This window comes from Vipera ursinii, assembly GCF_947247035.1.
Source record: "Vipera ursinii genome assembly, chromosome: 12".
Lineage (NCBI taxonomy): Eukaryota > Metazoa > Chordata > Lepidosauria > Squamata > Viperidae > Vipera > Vipera ursinii.
Window position 1 is genome coordinate 1,675,261 of NC_139525.1, and position 19,383 is coordinate 1,694,643.

At 43.5% G+C, this 19,383-nt stretch overlaps 2 protein-coding genes across 6 annotated transcripts; both read left to right on the forward strand.

Moving 5' to 3' along the window:
• Nucleotides 1-1,332: 1,332 nt before the first annotated feature.
• Nucleotides 1,333-9,968, forward strand: HTATSF1 (HIV-1 Tat specific factor 1). The gene is made up of 9 exons (XM_083371764.1): nt 1,333-1,936; nt 3,322-3,529; nt 3,846-3,893; nt 5,096-5,250; nt 5,506-5,669; nt 6,086-6,185; nt 7,354-7,443; nt 8,024-8,161; nt 8,611-9,968. The coding sequence occupies exons 1-9, from the start codon at nt 1,649-1,651 to the stop codon at nt 8,893-8,895; spliced, it is 1,476 nt and encodes a 491-aa protein (XP_083227890.1). The 5' UTR covers nt 1,333-1,648; the 3' UTR covers nt 8,896-9,968.
• A 1,675-nt stretch (nt 9,969-11,643) lies between these two features.
• On the forward strand, nt 11,644-18,639 carry VGLL1 (vestigial like family member 1). 5 transcript variants are annotated; one of them, XM_083372266.1, is made up of 6 exons: nt 11,644-12,894; nt 14,082-14,158; nt 14,373-14,400; nt 14,496-14,719; nt 16,197-16,587; nt 17,314-18,639. In XM_083372266.1, the coding sequence occupies exons 4-6, from the start codon at nt 14,509-14,511 to the stop codon at nt 17,324-17,326; spliced, it is 615 nt and encodes a 204-aa protein (XP_083228392.1). In that variant the 5' UTR covers nt 11,644-12,894; nt 14,082-14,158; nt 14,373-14,400; nt 14,496-14,508; the 3' UTR covers nt 17,327-18,639. The 5 variants fall into 5 exon arrangements, with proteins under 5 accessions (XP_083228392.1, XP_083228393.1, XP_083228396.1 ...); XM_083372267.1 differs by lacking the exon at nt 14,373-14,400 and adding an exon at nt 14,321-14,368 and having other exon boundaries at nt 14,082-14,154; XM_083372270.1 differs by having other exon boundaries at nt 14,082-14,719.
• Nucleotides 18,640-19,383: the final 744 nt, after the last annotated feature.

The window sequence follows — 19,383 nt, forward strand, 5'->3', positions numbered from 1 at the left end:
AATCAGTCATCTTAAAATGTTAACTCAGCTTGGATCTATGCATTAGGAATAAAACAATCTCTGGGCCAAAACTGTGACGTTGTTTTTCAAACTTCTATTTTGGAAGTGTGAACACAGAGTATCTCTAAGGAGGCAGCCGGTACTAAAGTAGATTAAGGCAAAAGGTTATTGACCAATCTAAAATTACATCTCCAGCAAGTCCTTCTGTCGGCTCGTTGGGTGGTGATTTAAGGCCCTTCTGGACCAGGGCTTCCCTCTTCCATTTGGATTACCATTCTGCTGGGTATGACAGCAAGATATTTTTTGCTCCGTATTGATTTCAAAACAGGCTTGAAGGTTTCAGCCACAAAGGCAATGAGATTTCATCTCTTGGTGCCATTCCTCTAAGGCTTCATTAGCAAGAAAATAAATAAAACAGTACATCTGGGCTTTGAAGCCTCAGAATTTTCCTCAATAGCAGTGTTTCTTAAATTGGGCCACTTTTAAGACAGGTGGACTTCAACTCCCGGAATTTCCCATCAACCAAGTTAAAACTCAAATACTTTGGCCACCTAATGAGAAGGAAGGACTCACTGGAGAAGAGCCTAATGCTGGGAAAAGTTGAGGGCAAGAGAAGAAGGGGATGACAGAGAAGGAGGTGGCTGGATGGAGTCACTGAAGCAGGAGGGGTGAGCCTAAATGGACTCCAGAAGATGGAAGAGGACAGGAAGGCCTGGAGGAACGTTGTCCATGGGGTCGCGATGGGTCAGACACAACTTCGCAACTAACAAGAAGTTGCCAAGTTTGAAAAAGACGGCTTTAAAGACCCCAGAATATCTTCTTTGTCTCCACTGGAGAGGCTGGTTTTTACCCCCTCCCTGTCTCTGCTGAGGCCACTGGCTGTAGGAGGCTGCAACCCTGTCATCCACGAGCTGTGGATGATGGGAGTCATTGCCCAGACGGTCCATATCGCATCAGGTTGGTTTGGTTTTATAGTACAACCCCCATTTCATCCAAACAGGGGTTATGCAGGCTGGGGATGATGGAAGTTGTAGTCAACCTCTTCCCTATGAACTGTATGGGCAACCTGTCCTGTTGACCCCCCCTTTGCCTGGAGCGGAAGTGGATCAAATCTGAGAACTGGGAAGAACTTTTCCTTTGTTTGTTTAGGAAAGAGAAAACTTAAGCTCCCTCGCTCTCAACTCCTTCCGGCCTTCCCTTCTCCGCAGGCACAAACGGACTGCTCAGCTCCGACGCTCATTGGCTGCCTTTGTTGTTGTTGGCTGCCTAGGCCCGCCTTCTTTCCGAAAGCGACTTCCGCTCTTGCGCAGGGCTCCTTCCCTTCAGCTGGTACGCTAAGAACAGGAGGAGAGAGAGACCGAGGCAGGGGAGCGCTTCTGGGGTTGCACGCTAACTTCCGGCCGACGCGAAAGGGGGGGGAGAGAGAGAGAGAGAGAGAGAGAGAGAGAGCCCTTCTGCGCCTGCGCAGTCGCCAGGTCTCCAGCGGAGGCGAGAACCCGCGGGTTTTACCGCGGCGGGATGGACGAGCCGGCCTGGCTCCGTCGCCTCCGAGCGCGGCCGCCCTCCTCCCTTTAACCCGGAGAGGGAGCCTGGCCGGCAGAGGGTGCCGCGCGTGCGCAGTAGGGCCCCGTGCGCGATCCGTGCGCGCATGCGCCCCAGCGCCGGAGGGCCCCGCGGCGAGGCGTTTGCAGGCCGGGCCGGGCCCGGGCGGCGCCTGGTGGTGAGCGGCGGCGGCGGCGGCGGCGGCGGCGAGTCGGGCGGCACCATGAGCGTCGGCGGCTCGGACCGCAACGAGGACTTCCACCAGCAGCTGCGGCTGCAGGAGCTCTACGAGCGGAAGGAGGGCGAGGGCGCCGAGGACGCCTTCACCTACACCGACCCCGCCGACGGCACGCAGTACGAGTGGGACCGCGAGAAGAAGGCCTGGTTCCCCAAGGTGGGCCGGGCCGCCGGCCCCGTCCTCCGCAGGGGTGGGGTCTGGGGGGGGATCCAAAGCCCCTGCGCCCGGGGGGGGCATCTGCCCCTGCCTGTTTCCCTGTCGGCGGAGAGTGATGGGCATTGTAGTGCTGGGCTGGGCTGGGGGCTTGTGGGGGGACCCGGTCTTCTGGTGTTCAGGCTGCAACAGTCTTGCTTTTGTTAGTGGGGAGCCTCCCTGTGAGGGGGGGTCGCCCAGTCCTTTAGCCTTCCTTATCAAACCAAATAATTTCATTAAAGGCATTGATGTGTGTGTGTGTGTGTGTATGTATGTATATACACACACACATATCATATCTATCATATATATCCATCACATCTATCTATCTATCTATCTATCTATCTATCTATCTATCTATATTATATATAACATATATAATATATGTATATGCTTAGAATAGTAATGCCTGCATCATCTGCCTACAAATTGATAGTTGCTCTGAAGAGAGCGAGAGGGTGGGCATATAAATTTATATAATATATATTATATAATGTAAACCATAAAGGTGCCAAATCCAGTCTTAAACTTCAGGCTGAGTAAGCAATGGACTCTGCAAATCATCATCATCATCCTGATTTCCTGGGGCAAAAATGCCATTTTTTGAGATGAGCCCTCCTGGCCATCCTCAATTTTTCTTTCTTGCTCCTTTGGCTTGCTGTCCTTTTGACCCTCCTTATCTCTCTGGCAACCTGCCTTATAAAAAATAGATAAAGGAAAGGCAATGAAAACATCAAATACTTTAGCTTTTTAAGTCTCTCAAATGGGAATACAGCAATTCAGTAGGTTGGTGTTCCTCAATCTTGGCAACTTTAAAAGGTGTGGATTCCAACTTCTCACTCTTCCAGGAATTATTTACTTTGTTTTCTAAATGGTCATCTGGACCCAGGGCTAACAGGCTAGTTGCATCTAAGGTGGACTGCATTTGCATTGTGCAGTTCTGCTACTGAATCAAGTGATGAGCAGTTGCCCCTGAAAAGTCTCTCGACTTTCTTCCCTAAACTCTGAAGAATATTTGTAAGAAATTTGGCTGGTTGTTAGCAGTTTTAGATGTCGAAACAGAGAGAATCTCTCAGGGAATCTGTTAAGTAAACACACTGCAGCTCCTTGATGACTTGGTCTCAAAGATATGTACAGCTGCTGGTGCTCCGAGTGGCTTTCTGTAGTATCTCTAGAGTAGCATCCTTTTACCCTGTGAAGGCCTGCCTATCTCTCTAAGCTGCCTATCAGTTGTTGTGCCATTATGAACGGTTAAAAATAGAACATGATCTAGGCCACCTCGGGCACTTGCAATAACATTTAAATCTTAATTTGGTCTCTAATTGGTTTCCTGGATAATATCTTTTTAGATCACTGAAGATTTCTTGGCAACGTACCATGCTAACTATGGTTTTCCCACTGAAAGCTCCAATACTTCGGCGTCTGTTGCAAAGACGGAATCTAAAACTGCACCGGATTCCAAGGCCGCCAAGGCTCAGCCGCCGGTAGAAGTGAAACCATCGCAGCTGCTGCCGACAGACCCTAAGCAAAAAGGAGAAAAGAGAAAAGCCGAAGCAGGCAAGGGGCTCCGTTGTGCATGACGTAGGAGTAGTCTGCTGTTCAACTTCCTGCGGAGTTGAGCTTGTGTGGGCGGTCACGCAGAGCATCCTTAGAGCCGGTCAGACTCAGAAAGCCTAATTTTAAAGGATCAAATTATGGCCAACTTGTAGGAATTTGTGAATGTTGTTAAAGCTTGATAGGTGTGAAGATAGGAAAGTGCCATTTATACTAGGTCAGGCTGTTTAGCCCAGGAGTCTGATGTGAACTTTAGTCTGAAGAGCTGTTCTCTTTTCTTTAGAGGTGCAATCCTAACTTATCATCATCTCCCCTCTAGGATGGTTTCATGTTGAAGAACAGAAAAATACAAATGTTTATGTGACAGGTGAGGAGCCATTCTGAATGTTTGCTGGTTGTGAAAGCTGGGTTATGGAATGGCTGTGGCGATCCGGTTCTCCTGTGAAATGGATTCAAGCCCCTGAATATCATTTTAAAGATTTCATGTCACATAAAATCTTTGCTTCTGGAATTAAAAATGATGCCGGTGGCTTTGAGTAAAGTTTAAATGGAGGGGAAGAGTGATAAGTATCACATTTATTTAAAAATCTGGTTCTGTATATTTGAATTATTTGTGAAGTGCCTCAAAATGGCAAAGTTGCCACACAACTCCATGCAGGTTTTGTAGTCAATTTGTCCACTTTGGTTTCCCACTCTTGAACTGAAATTTGTCTCCATTTTAATGAGGATGGATGTCTTCCTATGCTTTAAATGTGAGGCCAGTGCCTCTAAATAAATTCTAGTCATGTTCCTTTTTTACTTCCTAGTTAGACGATCACCTTGATCACTCAGTATTGGCTGCGTGGCGTAATGACTATGTAGTTGATTGGTAAAATGCCTTAGTGCTATATCTGGAAGTGCCCATTGCAGCATTTGGACCTTTGCCATGTTTGATATGGACTCCCAATTCCTAGCTGTGTAATGCTTATAAAATGCACAATATTTCTGAAGCCTCCGCCATAATGGTGCTGTCCTGACTGGCTTGCGATCTCTTGGCAGAGGCTTCTGCCTTTGATAGACAAGACACGTCCAAAGGAGAGAGTTCCCTGCCTGGCTGCACACAGTGACTTTGAGCTGTTTCCCATGATCTCATTCTGCTCTGTTAAAGGTGTCAGCTCTCAGGCTTAATGGCTGTGCTGTAGACCTCTTCATCCTCCCTGAATCCAAGGAACAGATGCCTGCTGACACTGACAAAATACCTCCCAGGGTCCACCTCAAACGTGTCCATGGGTTTCAAAGCTTACATTTTGAACGGAGAGTGCAGAATTTGCAGAACTGCGTTAAGGATTTTATATCCAACTTGGGAGCTAGAAAATAGAACTACGATTGTCCTTTAGTGGCGTTATATTTTTTCCCCTCGCAGTTTGGGATCCAATGCTGCCAAAATGCAAAAGCTGTCAGGCCATGCCGAACGAGGGGGAATAGACAAAAGATACCAGGGTGGCCAAAAAACCCCAACAATCTTGTGACATTAAACGTTCAGTTTGGTTTTGTTGCTGCATTTGTGGCTGTTCAATCTTACCTTTCTAGGTTTACCACCAGATATCACGAAAGATGAATTTGTAGACGTTATGTCAAAATGTGGCATCATTATGCGCGATCTTCAAACAGAGGAACCAAAAATCAAGCTCTACAAAGACAAAGAGGGAAACCTTAAAGGTGACGGACTCTGTTGTTATTTAAAGGTTAGTTGCTTACTCTGTCACAGCATATCCTCATGGTGATCCTGTGGTTGCAGTTGTTATTGCAAAAATAGATCTCCAACCCCTTTGAGTCTCTATTTAAAATTAGTTTAGTTTAACTTCTGGGCACTCCTACAGACTTCAATGAAATGTATGAGAAGCATGTTTTAATGTCTGTCCCAAGTGTTGTTTCTTTGTCTGTTTAGGTGGGAAGGGGAGGTCTTAAACCAGATTTTCTCTCTCTGTCTCTTTTTCCAGAGAGAATCTGTTGAACTTGCGCTGAAATTGCTGGATGAAAAAGAAATCCGAGGCTACAGACTGCATGTGGAAGTTGCCCAGTTCCAGCTCAAGGGGGAGTACGATGCCAGCAAGAAGAAAAAGAAATGCAAAGATTACAGAAAGAAGCTCTCTCAGCAACAAAAGTGTGGCTCTTTCTCAAGACACCTCGAACCTTTGATAAGAATGTTTTGCTTTTGAGGTTCACTGTATTTGCCTGTGGAAAATGTGGTCAGGCTGGCCTTTTCATTAAACCCTTAAAAGGATTGTATTTATAGGAAATGAATGAAACCTTCATCTTTAAAGCAGCTCAAATTACCCAGGAGGACAGCTCCTAATAAAATGTGGATTTCAATGTCAAGTTATTTTTCATGTAGGCGGCTTATAGATAATACATCCGTTTCAATGCTGCTGGGGAACTGCCTTTCACTAACGGGGGGGGGGGGGAAGAATTCTGCCAGCTCTTGATTTCTGAAACATCCAATTTCTTTTTCAACAAATACTTTTAGAAAATGAAGAGAGACCCCCCCACACACCTCCTAATGTTGCTTCATTTCATTAGACTGCTGGATTGGCGGCCGGAGAAGAAAGAGGGGAGTGTTAGATTGCGACATGAGCGAGTTATCATCATCAGAAACATGTTTCATCCCAAAGATTTTGAGGTAGGTAACAACCCAACAGGGCTTCACAATCTGCAATCCCTCCCAAAGGCCTGGGAACGCATCATCTCCCAAAGATGGCACACATGAAGCCATCGCAAGCCAAGAAGTGCTTGTGGTGTAATAGGGCCAGCTAAAGTTAGAAAGGACCGTTCCATTTTTAGGCTGCTTCTGGCTGAGGCTGTTGGACTATCGTATCCAGCCACTTAATTTGCTCCTCCTGTATTTGAAGGCACAATGTTACCCTCCAGCGGGACATACTCTGAATGTATTTAGTAATCGCATTCAGGCTTATATTTATTTATTTATTTATTTATTTTAATTCCATTTATATCCCGCCCTTCTCCGAAGACTCAGGGCGGCTTACAAGCTTAGCAGTAGCCTTCATTCTATGTATATGCCTGCTTATTAGGGCTTTCGCCCCCCCCCCAAGCGGCATTATTACAAAGTCAGCTTATTGCCCCCAACAATCTGGGTCCTCATTTTACCTACCTGGGAAGGATGGAAGGCTGAGTCAACCTTGAGCCTGGTGGGACTCGAACCTGCACTAATTGCAGGCAGCTGGTGTTACTTAAGGAGGCATTAGCCCACTGCTCCACCAAGGCTATACCGCCCTGTAGTACTTTACAGCACACTCTGGGTGGGTTTGCAATGTATACATTATTTGCATGTTGCCCCCAACAATCTGGATCCTCATTTTATGACCTCGGAAGAATGGAAGGCTGACTGCACCTTGAGTCAATCGAGAGCAAACTCCAGGTGGTGGGCAGAGTTTGCGTGCAATGCTGCACTTTTACCACTGCACCACCAGGGCTTCTTTATCTGATCATCTCTATATTTACCCAAAGGCTGGGAGTCATGGGGCCTGTAGTCCAACATGCCTGAAGTTTGCAAGGTTTCCTAGTCGTGGTACAGGCCCTCAGTTTCTACTAGGATCAGCTAAAGAGAGTTCCAGCTTTAAAGGATGACGTTTTCCATTCAATCTGTGCTTTTGAGCGTTGATGAAAACGGAACCCGACAAGCTTTTGAACTGTGCATAGCCAATAATTCAGTCAAGGTTGTCCGGTATCTCATTTTATTTGTCAGCGTGCCAGAATTGTCCTGTGAAGTGCTTTTGCTTTCTGAAAGGGTTGGATGCGTTTTTAAAATAGTCTTTAAAATGTCTTTCCAGGAGGACCCCTTAGTGCTAAATGAGATCCGAGAAGATGTACGGACAGAATGTGAAAAATTTGGTCAAGTAAAGAAAGTCATTATATTTGATGTATGTATCAGAAATACACAGTCCTACTTTTGCCTTGTACTTTTGTGACATTCTTCTACTAAAGCACTAATAATTACCACACCAGCCAAGCTCCATTTAGAATCGTCTGTTTGATGAAGAACCCCACATAATTTTTAATTTTTCAAAGTTCATTATTCAATGTATCATTGGCATATGGCTGATCCCTTATAAAACATTATGTCTGTGTCGTGAGCCTTAGGACAGCAGCAACATTTTTAAAATTAAAAGAAGTTTTAAAATATTACCCACTCCAGTGCTGTATTGGACAATTGAGCGGTTTAATCAGACGATAACATAGAAAGGTTACTAGATTTCTGGAAAACACAGATATTCTTATGGGGAGGTGTTAGAAGAATAACCAGGAAAAGGTGAAATGCTAGGCAACTTAAAATGATTTCAGTGCCTGTTTTTCTCTAAAAGTGGCAGTTTTAAGAACAGAGGCAGTTTTGTCATGCTTTGTGAGTCCCAGGACTGTGCTTGTGATCCTGAAATGGGGCCTTCTCTTAAATACGGGCGATGCCTAGATCTAACTTGATGGCTTTCCCCCCTGTGTTTGTAGAGGCATCCCGATGGAGTAGCATCCATATCCTTTAAGGAAGCCGAAGAGGCTGATGTTTGCAAACAGGCACTCAATGGGCGATGGTTTGGTGGACGGCAGCTCTCCGTGGAAACGTGGGACGGTGTAACTGATTATCAGGTATATTTGGCTTAATGAAGGTTGGTTTTTTTTAACGAAAGATGCGAGTATGAATAATGAAGGGAGCCAGTTACGACCACAGGGTTGAAACTGGGGGAACTGAATTCTAGTCCTGCCTTAGGGATGAATCCAGCTGGGCGACTTAGGGCCGGTCCTTCCCTCTCCGCCCTAGGAAGAAGGTGTTAATGGCAAACCAGTTCTGAAATCTTATGAAGAAGATTTCAGGGACATCGTCCAGACAGTCTGTGGGAGTCTTGACTGATTCAAAAACAAGAATAACTTAAGTTATTTAAGAGGACATCTTTATGCTCTGTGCTTGGCTTTTGAAATCCCTTTTAAAAGGGATTTCTGATCCCTTGAGCAAAACTATTGATCATGAAACAGAACGTGCCTTCCCTCCCCCTTCTTCTTCTCAAATATTGACAATTGCCAACATGTCCCACCCCCAGGTTGAAGAAACCTCCCGGGAAAGAGAAGAAAGACTGAAGGGATGGCAAGAATTTTTAGGGGATCCTGACCAAGAACGGCCTAAAAAGCCGCCGGATGCAAATTCTTCAGAAAGTGGCCCACAGCGGGCCGAAAGAGACCCGCCCTCTCAAGATAACGGGGCCGCCGAAGGTGATGCAAAGGCCGAAGCCGCCGAGGGAGGAGATGCCCACAGAGGAGCCAGCGAAGATGTCACGGCATCCACCGACAGCAGCGTGGCGGGCAGCGATGAAGAAGCAGAGACTTAATGCCACTCGCTGCTTGTCGAAAGCATGATGGCGGGCTCCCCTCAAGATCTTTCTTCTCCTTTCCTGATGCAGTTGCAAGCTCCACTCCAATGAATGAATGAATATATATATATATATATATATATATATATATATATATATATATATATATATATATATATATATATATATATATGCATGTTTCCTTGTTAGGACGTCACCAACGTGCTTTTAAAGTATTGCATTAAAAGCAGTATTTAGTGTGTGTGTGTGTGTAATATATATATATATATATATATATATATATATATATATATATATATATATATATATATATATATATATTTTCTCATATATCTTCATGTCTGGCTGTGACTGAAGCTGCGTATGTGTCATAAGTTGCCAAGAATCCTGCTGAACTGACCAGCTGTCTTAAGTTCCACCTTTGCTTGTCAGTGTCGAGTCCATCCACGTGTGAAGTAGGTACAAATTCCCCAGTTCCCCTGAACTACACCATAATCTTTTAGACACCCAGGTATGAACGCTTTTCGTCGTCGTTGCTCTAATGCCACCTCCTCCCAGCCTACTAATCCTCCCCCTGTACGATACGGATTCTTGCCTACTGTGGATGCACCGGCATGGGCTTGGAAAAGCTGGTTTTCCTGATTATTAATTGATTTTTTTAAAGTAGCAGATCATTGAAGATGTATCCGCATTCTCCGCAGTTGAGGAAGATTCGAAAGATCAAGGTCTGAAGATGCTATTCTGGTGTGTAAAGTTCCTTGTGATTCATGTCCTTTTTTCGTTAATAGAAGTCCACGCTTGAGGGAAGCTAGGTAATAAACGGGGAGAAAGAATGTAAATGAGATTAATTCTGATCTTCACTTTCTAAATTTTTGTTTGATTATTAACTCATTGGAAACATGTGGAGCGCATGATTGTTTGGAGGTGTGATTCCTGCCTTGTCCCGGTGTTAACTGTTCAACTATAGTTGTGTTTCGAGCATTTGTCAAGACCAAGTGTACGAAGCCTGTATTTTTTTATACTGGATTGATTATAGGAGATAACTACGAATAAAATTGTTTTGAGATTCATTTCCAAAATTGTTTCTCAGATTTTTAAACAATTTTTTTGTAGAGATTAACTGCTTAAAATTATTCTTTGTTTTTTAATTGCTGGCAAGACTTTCCAATGCTTTGCCGAAATTTACTTTCTGTGGTCTTCTAACTACATATTCAAATAATGAAATGATTGTTTCAGCCATTTCAGGTACACTTAATGGGGAGAACCTTTGCTTTTATTGTGACGATAATGGCACACCTGCTCTCCATTTGCATGCAAGCGTAGGAAATCAGATGCTTCATACTGTTTTAGGTGAAAGATATTGTAGTTTGTAGAAAACTAAATCAGGATTTTGGCCCCCATTACTCGAGATGGATGATTACACAAATAATTTTCTGTTGACTCCAACTGTAGCAAAGTTAGAAGTGGAATTTGAGGCTTTTATCTTTTTGGCTGGGAGAAAGAAAAATGGTTGGAGGTGAAATACAACATGGGTGACTGTTGCATCTCGTTGGACCCCTTTAGGAATCTGCACTGATGAAAAATGGGCTACTTTGCTGAATAATCTTTTGTAGAATAAAGCTAAGTGCTTAATGTACCAGTTTTGTACTTTGAATTTGTCATCAATTCATCTCTTGCAAATACTTTGTGTTGCCTTTGAGCTGTTTGTCTTAAAGGTACTCACCACTAGCACCTGGCACACCACCTTTAAAACACTGAAATTTTGAGTTCACTGAAAACGAGATGTTAGAAGTAAACCTCTTAAAAGGTTGTCATCTGTCCCAGTGAAATATGTGGCAATGTTTTAACGCACAACCCTGTCCTGGATTTTCTCTTGCGATATATGACGACAGTGAATGAGGTCAGTGAAACTTGCACAACTTAGGAGCTAGTGTGATAGTTCCAAATAAAATATTTCTGGAATTTAAATTATCGTTCCATTACAAAGCCTCTGTGGCCTTATTTGTGGAGGAAAATAATATCAGAGTAGACCTAATTAGTATTTACAGCCCTTGAGGACGTAGGGATCAAAGCTTAAAATAGATGGTTGCCATTTCCAAGCTTTATATTCCTTTCTTAGGGAAATCTGGCTGTTGTCCTTCTGGAGAATATATCTGACTGCTTCCTTCCAACTCCTCACGTCTCCTAATTATTTAGAAGCCATTTTGACCTGAATATACTCTGCCTATCTGTGGTATTCCGTGTGGTTTCTATTTGCAAACTGTAATCATCTTCAAATGATGTAATTCCAGATTTTGAGCCTGGTACAATTTATCATAATAAGTGGTGGTGTTGGTGGGGATTGCCTAATAAAATATTTATTGGGCTTAATGTTTCTGAGACAGAATAACACTTGCAATTATTGTAAAGGTTTCCATAAAGTATTTGTGGGTTTAATCTCAGAAGAATTATAGCAATTTTTACTTAGAACTGGCTATGCTATTTCTATATATTAGCGTGTTTTCACATGACTGCATTACAAATACAGTTACTTGAGAAGATTTGATGCGTTGCTGGACTCAAACTTTTCATTTAATTTGCATTGTTCAGTCCTGCGGTTGCAAATTATAGTTTCCTTACAGCACAAGGATTTACTCGGGGATAAGTGAATTAATTTGAATTTCGTACGGTTAAAACTAGAAATGAATAGGGCTTCTTATTTAAATTGTTACTTCTGTTAACCTAGGGCCAAGTCTAAAATCCAGTCTGATCTGGTTCGTTCTACAAATTACATATAAAATTCTTCATAATACGAGACACGCTGTTAAGCAAGGCCTCCTTCCTAGGCTGGTATAGAATTATATGAAGTCATAATGCATTCATCCAGACTTTATTCATCAACTACTGGCGGAATCGGTATTTGTTACAACACACCTATGTAAGTCTTTTGGACCCAGCGTTCTGCCACTAAAAAAAGCAGCGTTTCTCCACTTCAAGCTTGGATATCGACTCACAATTCCCCATGTGGCCAAAAAGTACCTTAAAAGCTGAAAATCACCAATTTGTGTCTCGAGCTGAAATATTTCTCTTCAGGTAGTTTCCAGCAGTTAAGACTCAGTTCAAGCCATACTGAGAGAGAGGCAAATTGGGGCATGGTGCAATATATGCCTTGAACATCCCTCGACTTGTGGCCACAATTGAGTCCAACATTTCTGTTGCTAAGTGAGTCTGGTTAATTTTGATCCATGTTAGGACCATTCTCACCAAAGTTAAGTGAGTCAGTGCAGTTGATAAATTAGTTGTTAAGTGAATCTGGCTTCCCCATTGACTTTGCTCATCACATGACCCCAGGACACTACAACTGTTATAAATAAAAGTCAATTGCCAAATGTCTATTTTGATCACAAGGCCGTGTGGGGAGGGGGAGACGCTGCAATGGTCATGAGAAAAACAGTCATAAGTCATTTTTTCCAGTGCCATTGTGACTTTGGTCGCTAAACGAACTTAAGTTGAGAACTACCTGTATATATTCAACAATTCAATCACATAATCCCTGGAATTAGAGGCTGGTAGCAAATAACTTTCCAGTCTAAATGAGGAACGACAACAAGGAAATTAAACAGGAGAATGTTAACAAGGGAAGCATAAATAACGGCACCGATCCACCTATAAAAGGAAAGCTGGACTTTTAAAATTCGAGCCACGTCCATCTTGCAGCACCGGGAACAGATCTTCCCTCCAGAGACCCAGCCTGTTGCCAGCTATCTTTTACAAGCACCCTGAACAGTCCTTTTTATTGTCGTCTTTCCTGAAACCTCTAAACCTGGTTGACTTGTCAGGGTGCATTTCACACATTCCTGTTGGCGAGCCTGAAGGATACGCCTAGTTCAGTCGCTGCTAAAGGAACAGAACGGAGCTACTAGTACTCTCTGGTGCCCTTCTCCTTGTTGTTGAGTTGCTACAGAGCTCGCCCTAGGAGCAGTGGACTCCGAGAATCACAGCATGAAGTGAACTAAGGTATGGAAAATACTCTCAGGGCAGCTTCTGAGTTCCTCTTTCTCAGAGGTTTGGGGGAAATCCCAAAGTTTAGTCCAAACAAGATGCATCAAATGGAGACGTCTAAGCAGAGTTACGGGAGATGTGACGTGTTTAGCGGAGAGCTACAATTTCTGGAACGTGTTGACCGAGATGCAGTAGTTTAGCTGAAATTGTGTTTTCCAATTAATGGTATGGTTGACATTTTAAAAATTGGGGTAGACCTGACTAGTTCTGGACTAATTATTGTGTATCTCTTCAGCATCCTACCCTACTTTGATCATGTGAATCTTGGTTTATAATCAAGTACTTTCGACAGGTTAAAGTCCACCTATCTTTGTTCCTGACCTGGAAGGAATATTAACCATAGAGGGAGGCAGTAGAAGGAGATGGCCGTTCTGTGGACATCTGGAATGGGACATTTGTTAGTCCTCGTGGACAACGGATGCTGGGATCTTACCCTCAATCTCGAGGGAGCTGACTTTATATTTAAAGCTTCTGGTACTTTAAAAAAAAAAGAAAATTAAATTCTGCTGCCCCTTTTTGTGGAAGAACTATTTTCATCTCAGGTACCGGTTGGGAAATCAAAAAGATAATTACTTGGAGGAAACTAGCCTCCCAAAGTCACGTGTCTCCAGGTCTAGGCTATATTTCCTACAAGATGGGGGCTCTAGTCATTGGTATGGACAGTTTTGTCCTTTCTGAAGAACTGGATTGCACATCTGTGGGCTCTCTTGGCAGACAACCAAGAAGACACATTAAATATTTTCGGTGAAGGATGAGTTACCAAGTCCTTGAGGTGCCACTTAAAAATTGCTTAGGATTCCCATGCAAGTCCTACCCATTGCCTGTGTTTACACAATAAGCTAAACCATAAGCCATGCTTTACAAGTCACATTGACCAAAACACCAGTAATTGCAGGGGCTTAACATGTTGGCCATTACACTCACATGCTTGGTTTGATTGGTCTTTGCATATTGTATTAAGTCCTGATGGTCCCTGAGAACGTTACAGTTGGGAGTGTTCTCCTAGAAAGGAATGTGGCACCAAGGCAGGGCAGCCCCACAACTTCAATTGTTGAAGTGTCCCAGATAATCATAGAATTATAGAACTGTGATATTGGAAGAGGCTACAAGGATCTTCTAAAGCAACTTTCTGCATTGTATAGGACAACCAGTTCCACGAAAGGTTGCCATCCAACCTCTTTTAAAGCCTTCAGAGATGGACAACCCATAGCCTCAGTAGGTATATTCCACTATGTTTTCCCTTATTACATATATTTTACTGTAAGGAAATTTTTCCTTATACGTAAATAAACTTGTGGTACCTACAAATATACTAGCTAATTTTTGGTCCTTGCTTCTGTGCTAATGGAAAATAACTCCATCTTCTTTCTGGAACTTTTAGATACCTGAACACTGATCTCACACCTTCTCTCTTTCCCATTTTCTCCAAGTAGATTAGAACACCCCAAACATAAACTCTGAGTAAGCAATGATCTTGGGAAGGGGGAGCAGGAAATAATCCATAGGATGGACCATCAACTCCATGTACATCTTTCTTGTGTCACATTTATTTCCAGGTTATTTCCAGGTATGGAAGAGACAAAGAATAATTCCACAAAGCTGAGCAGAACCAAGCAGCCAGTGAAAACAGAATGGGGAGCCCATTACATGGTATTGACCTACTTCCAAGGAGACACTAATAGCATGGTGGATGAACATTTCTCTAGAGCTTTGAATGTCACCAAACACCCTCAGGATCTGAGTAGGAACAACAGTGCCAAAGATGGCCTTATTAACAACGGTGAGCCATGGCTTGTTCTATTTATTTCGTAGATAGCAACTCATTCAACAAAGAACCGTGATTCCTTATTGACAATAGATTTCTCCAGGTATAATTGTATTGACATTCAACAAAAGTAGTTGTTTACTTGAAGGACACGGTTTAAGCTGAGCTGTGACTAAGAGGGTTTTAAAATTCTTATAGGTCTCACAGCCTTTCATACACTATATGCCTGGGAAATGGAGGTCAAGAAATTTGAAAACTATTCCTTAAATCAGCCCAGGATATTTTGCTATTTGTGGTAAAGATGAAATTGGCACTCATTCCTTAGATAGAAGACTCTTCTTCAACACTGGCCCAGTTGTAGGTTTCTTTACCAACCCCGAAAGCCATAGAAGCATGGAAAACTGATGGCAGAAAAATACCTAGCGGTCCATCAAGTCTGTGGATCACACTTAGAAGAAGCATACTTCTGTTCCACCTGCGGCATTATCCCTGGAGCCAATAATCCCAGTGAAGGTGTCAAGCCCAGGGAGACTCCTAATCTAATTTCTGTCAAAAAGAAAGGTCACTTTATTAGAGATTAACCTCCTTGTGCCAATCATATCACTCCACCCTTTTCTCTCCCATTTTTTCCTCAACCTGCCGTAAGGCAAACTCAGACTTCTTCCAAGAAGGATTCTGTTTCAGATCACAGCGTACGTGCCCAACTGCCCCATAGGAAGTTGATAAATAGGTGAGCAGCTGTTTAAAAAATGCTTCTGCAAAGAGAGAGACATCAGGGATTATAATCTACTTGATTTTGCTGCTGTTATGAAGTGGGTTCTACTCTGCCTTTTGTCTAGAAGGAATTTTTAATTTAATTTAATTTAATTTATTGAATTTATATACCGCCCTTTCCCGAAGGACTCAGGGCAGTTTACAGGGTATAATTTTAAAACATTAATACAAAAATTAAGACCAATTTAAAAAAAGATTAAACTAAGTCCCTGCAACATGTAAAACCCCAGTTAAAACCCAATTAAAACTCAGCCTTTTGGAGGTTCATATGATAAAGTAGAGTCAAGGAGGGGTGTATTGTTGCCCAAGGGTAACATACTGATATCTTGGTTGATCTGGAGAACCTAGCTTCCATCAAAAGGTTGTAGCTTCTCCCAGAAGGATCTTCTACATGAAACATAGACTTTGCCATCAAGCTATGGAGTTTCCTTCTCAATGCCAAAACAAGGAATTGTCATGAAAGCCAGCTGATTGACTTTGGGCCAGCCTCTCTCTCATCCCAGCCCACCTCACAGGGCTGTTGTGGGGAAAATAGGAGGAAGGTGTGTTGGATATGTTCACTGCCTTGAGTTATTTGTATAAATCATAAAGGTGGGATACATATATATGTACATACATACATACATACATACATACATACATACATACATACCACTGGAAAAAGGTGATGCACCTCACTTTGGAACTGGAATGAATTTGCTTTGCCTTTGTTCAACAGAAAACCACCAACCTTCTCATGAGTGGGGTCTTCCACCCCACTGGACCAAGCCCTATTGTCCAGCCTCCCCTTTGAACCTGTGCGCTTCGGACGAAAACCGTGCTGTTCCTGCGGTGGAGGTCTACCAGCCTTCCATTCTCCAGGGAACCTCTCCTGCCACCACCGCTGAGCTCTGGCCCTCGGCTTCTGGGGGTGATCCATGTCTGACCACAGTTTCGAGGTACCCAACTTCTGATCTGCACATGGCGCAAGACGGCATGTCGGATGACAAATATGGTTCGCTGCTGGGCCTCCTGGAGCAAGAGAGAAGTTCTGGGCCTGTCCAAGAGCTGTTTCATTCCCGATCGGCTTGTCTTACTGGTTCAGCTGGGTTGCAAAATATGAGCCAGAGGTAAGTCTGTCCAGGTTTATATTTTGATTCTTTAGTGCTTTCAAGATGGGGGGGGGAGGCAGATGGTGTTTTTCACGAGGGAAATGGTAAATATGATTTCTTTCTTCCAAGTGTCATCATCTCTGCTTGATTTTTTTTTTTAAAAAAATCTCCTGGGAGTTAGAAAAAATCTTGAACAAGGTATCTGAAATGCTTGAGCAGGGGGTTGGACTAGAGGACCTCCAAGGACCCTTCCAGCTCTACTCTGACTGAATTGAATTGGATTTTTTTAAAAAACTGAACCAAACTGAAGTTGAAATAGATTTATACCAGGGGTAGGCAACCTTGGCTCTTTTATGACTCATGGACTTCAACTCCCAGAATTCCTGAGCCAGCTGGCTCAGGAATTCTGGGAGTTGACGTCCATGAGTCATAAAAGAGCCAAAGTTGCCTACCCCTGATTTATACGATCTGGAGATAAACCAGAGAATGGGCTATCGAAACGATGGCTCACCTGCTGCGCTGCACCTTCTATAAAGCAGCATGGATTCGGTTGTTGTGCTGGGGAAAATAGGAGGAGTGGGAAGGTGTGTGGGATGTGTTTGCTGCCTCAAGGGATTTTTAAAAATAATCAAAAAGGCGGGATACAAATTACTAAATTAATAATAATCATGCCATTCGTCTTCCTAGCCCTGATGTTATACTTGAATATTATCCCCTAACTGTTGAACTCTTGTTGTTTTCTAGGTATCCCTGCTAAGGCCAGTTTGCACTTTTCAAAATGGACCTTTGTTTATTAAAAGACTTTCCAAGGACTTTTGAAAATAACAGAACTGTAATTAAGAAAAGCAGCCAAATGGTAGTGAAACACCATCTTCTCTGACGCTATTTTTTCCCTGTGGTTGTCTTTTCATTTTTGGAAAAGGGACAGAGAGACGCTCTCACGTGTCTTGAGTTTTGCCCGACGGTGTGCAGTAATCCAGTTCCGTGGAAAACTCCCTGTCTCTAGTTTTCAATCCCAGCTGAAAACTGCCACCTCTGGCTTCCTGGGGATCCCTAATCTTGGGGGTGTCCAGGACTGTTCAAACAGGACCTTCAGCCACTCTTTATTAGCTTACAATGTTCCATCCACTGCCACCTGTTGCTTGTTTCCGAATCTAATCTCATTTTTGGAATAATATAAAAATAGTTTGCAGGCTGGCAATTGCCACACGATGGCAGCAAATCTCAGAATTTGGCCACATCCTAGGCTGAAGATCACCCTCAACCAGACCCTGATGAGCAAAGATCCATACTCAAGACGCTAAATTAAGGGCCTTTTTTAGAACTGACATAAAAATGTTGCCTTTGGGAAGCTCAACTCAATGGGTGGGAGACATCCCAAGGGTCATAAGAGAAACTTATGGCTTTCTTCTGTCCAAATCATGGTTATTTTTTTTTTACACACTCACTTGTGTGGATTCTGATCTTTTTTTTTTAGTTTTAATTCCATTTATATCCCGCCCTTCTCCGAAGACTCAGGGCGGCATACAAGCTTAGCAGTAGCCTTCATTCTATGTATATGCCTGCTTATTAGGGCTTTCACCCCCTCCCCCAAGCGGCATTATTACAAAGTCAGCTTAATTGCCCCCAACAATCTGGGTCCTCATTTTACCTACCTCGGAAGGATGGAAGGCTGAGTCAACCTTGAGCCTGGTGGGATGCGAACCTGCACTAATTGCAGGCAGCTGGTGTTACTTAAGGAGGCATTAGCCCACTGCTCCACCAAGGCTCTTGGCCACCACAAACTAAAGGCTGTTGTTCCTATCAAGAACATCTGCCTCCCATCCCAGAGTAGATGCCATTGGAGGAGGACATTTATGATAGTGTATCTGTTCAGACCAATCTTGTCTATACTGGTCCAGGGACTCTCAAGAGAAGAAGAAGAAGAAGATGGTTTTCCGTTACTCACCAGGTGACCCTTGGGTGGTTTAGTGGCTTGTGTGCAAACCTAGCTTTATTTGGTTCATTTTCAGTCTGGAGTATTGCGTGAATCTGGAAAATGAGTTATCAATTAAAGCTGGTGCACTTCCTGATGAGCATTTGTGTGGCTTTTCTTCAAAACACATGTGTGTGGGGGTCTTCTAAGCATGATGCCAACCCTCAGAGCAACTTGACGTCCCCTTAACCAACCCACAAGCTAGGAGAACAAACCTTCACCCTCTTGATAAGGGTGTCCACATATGAAGAAAAGCAGAGTTTCATCCCCACCTCTGTGGCCATCCTCTTGATTTTTGGCCAAACCCTGTGGATACCCCTGCTGTGATGGAAAGATCACCCCTCATTAAGTAGGTTAGCAAGCACTAAGATCTCCAGCTTCTGGTCGCTACCCAGTGGAAGCTATTTGAGTTGCCCTGATACCTGTAAGGGGGCTAAAATGAGAGGGTGGTGCTCAAATTGAGCTCCATGAGATTAGAAAGTCCTGTGGGGTCCTTGGTGCTCTCTGAGCTTGGTGGTTTCCTTGCAGACTTTTCATTAGCAAGCTAGGTAATATCAGTGCATTAGTTGGGTCATGAAAAGTCTGCAAGGAAACCACCAAGCTCAGAGAGCACCAAGGATCCCACAGCCCTCCTCCTCCTCCTCCTCCTCCTCCTCCTCCTCCTCCTCCTCCTCCTCCTCCTCCTCCTGTTCTCCACAAACGCCAATCCCTTCTAGTATTGATGATGTTCCTTAGCTGGGTCATGAAATGTCTGCAAGAAAACCACCAACTCTGAGAGCACCAAGCACCCCACAGTTCAACCCCAAACTACAAATACTCCCTTCTATTGATTAGACATC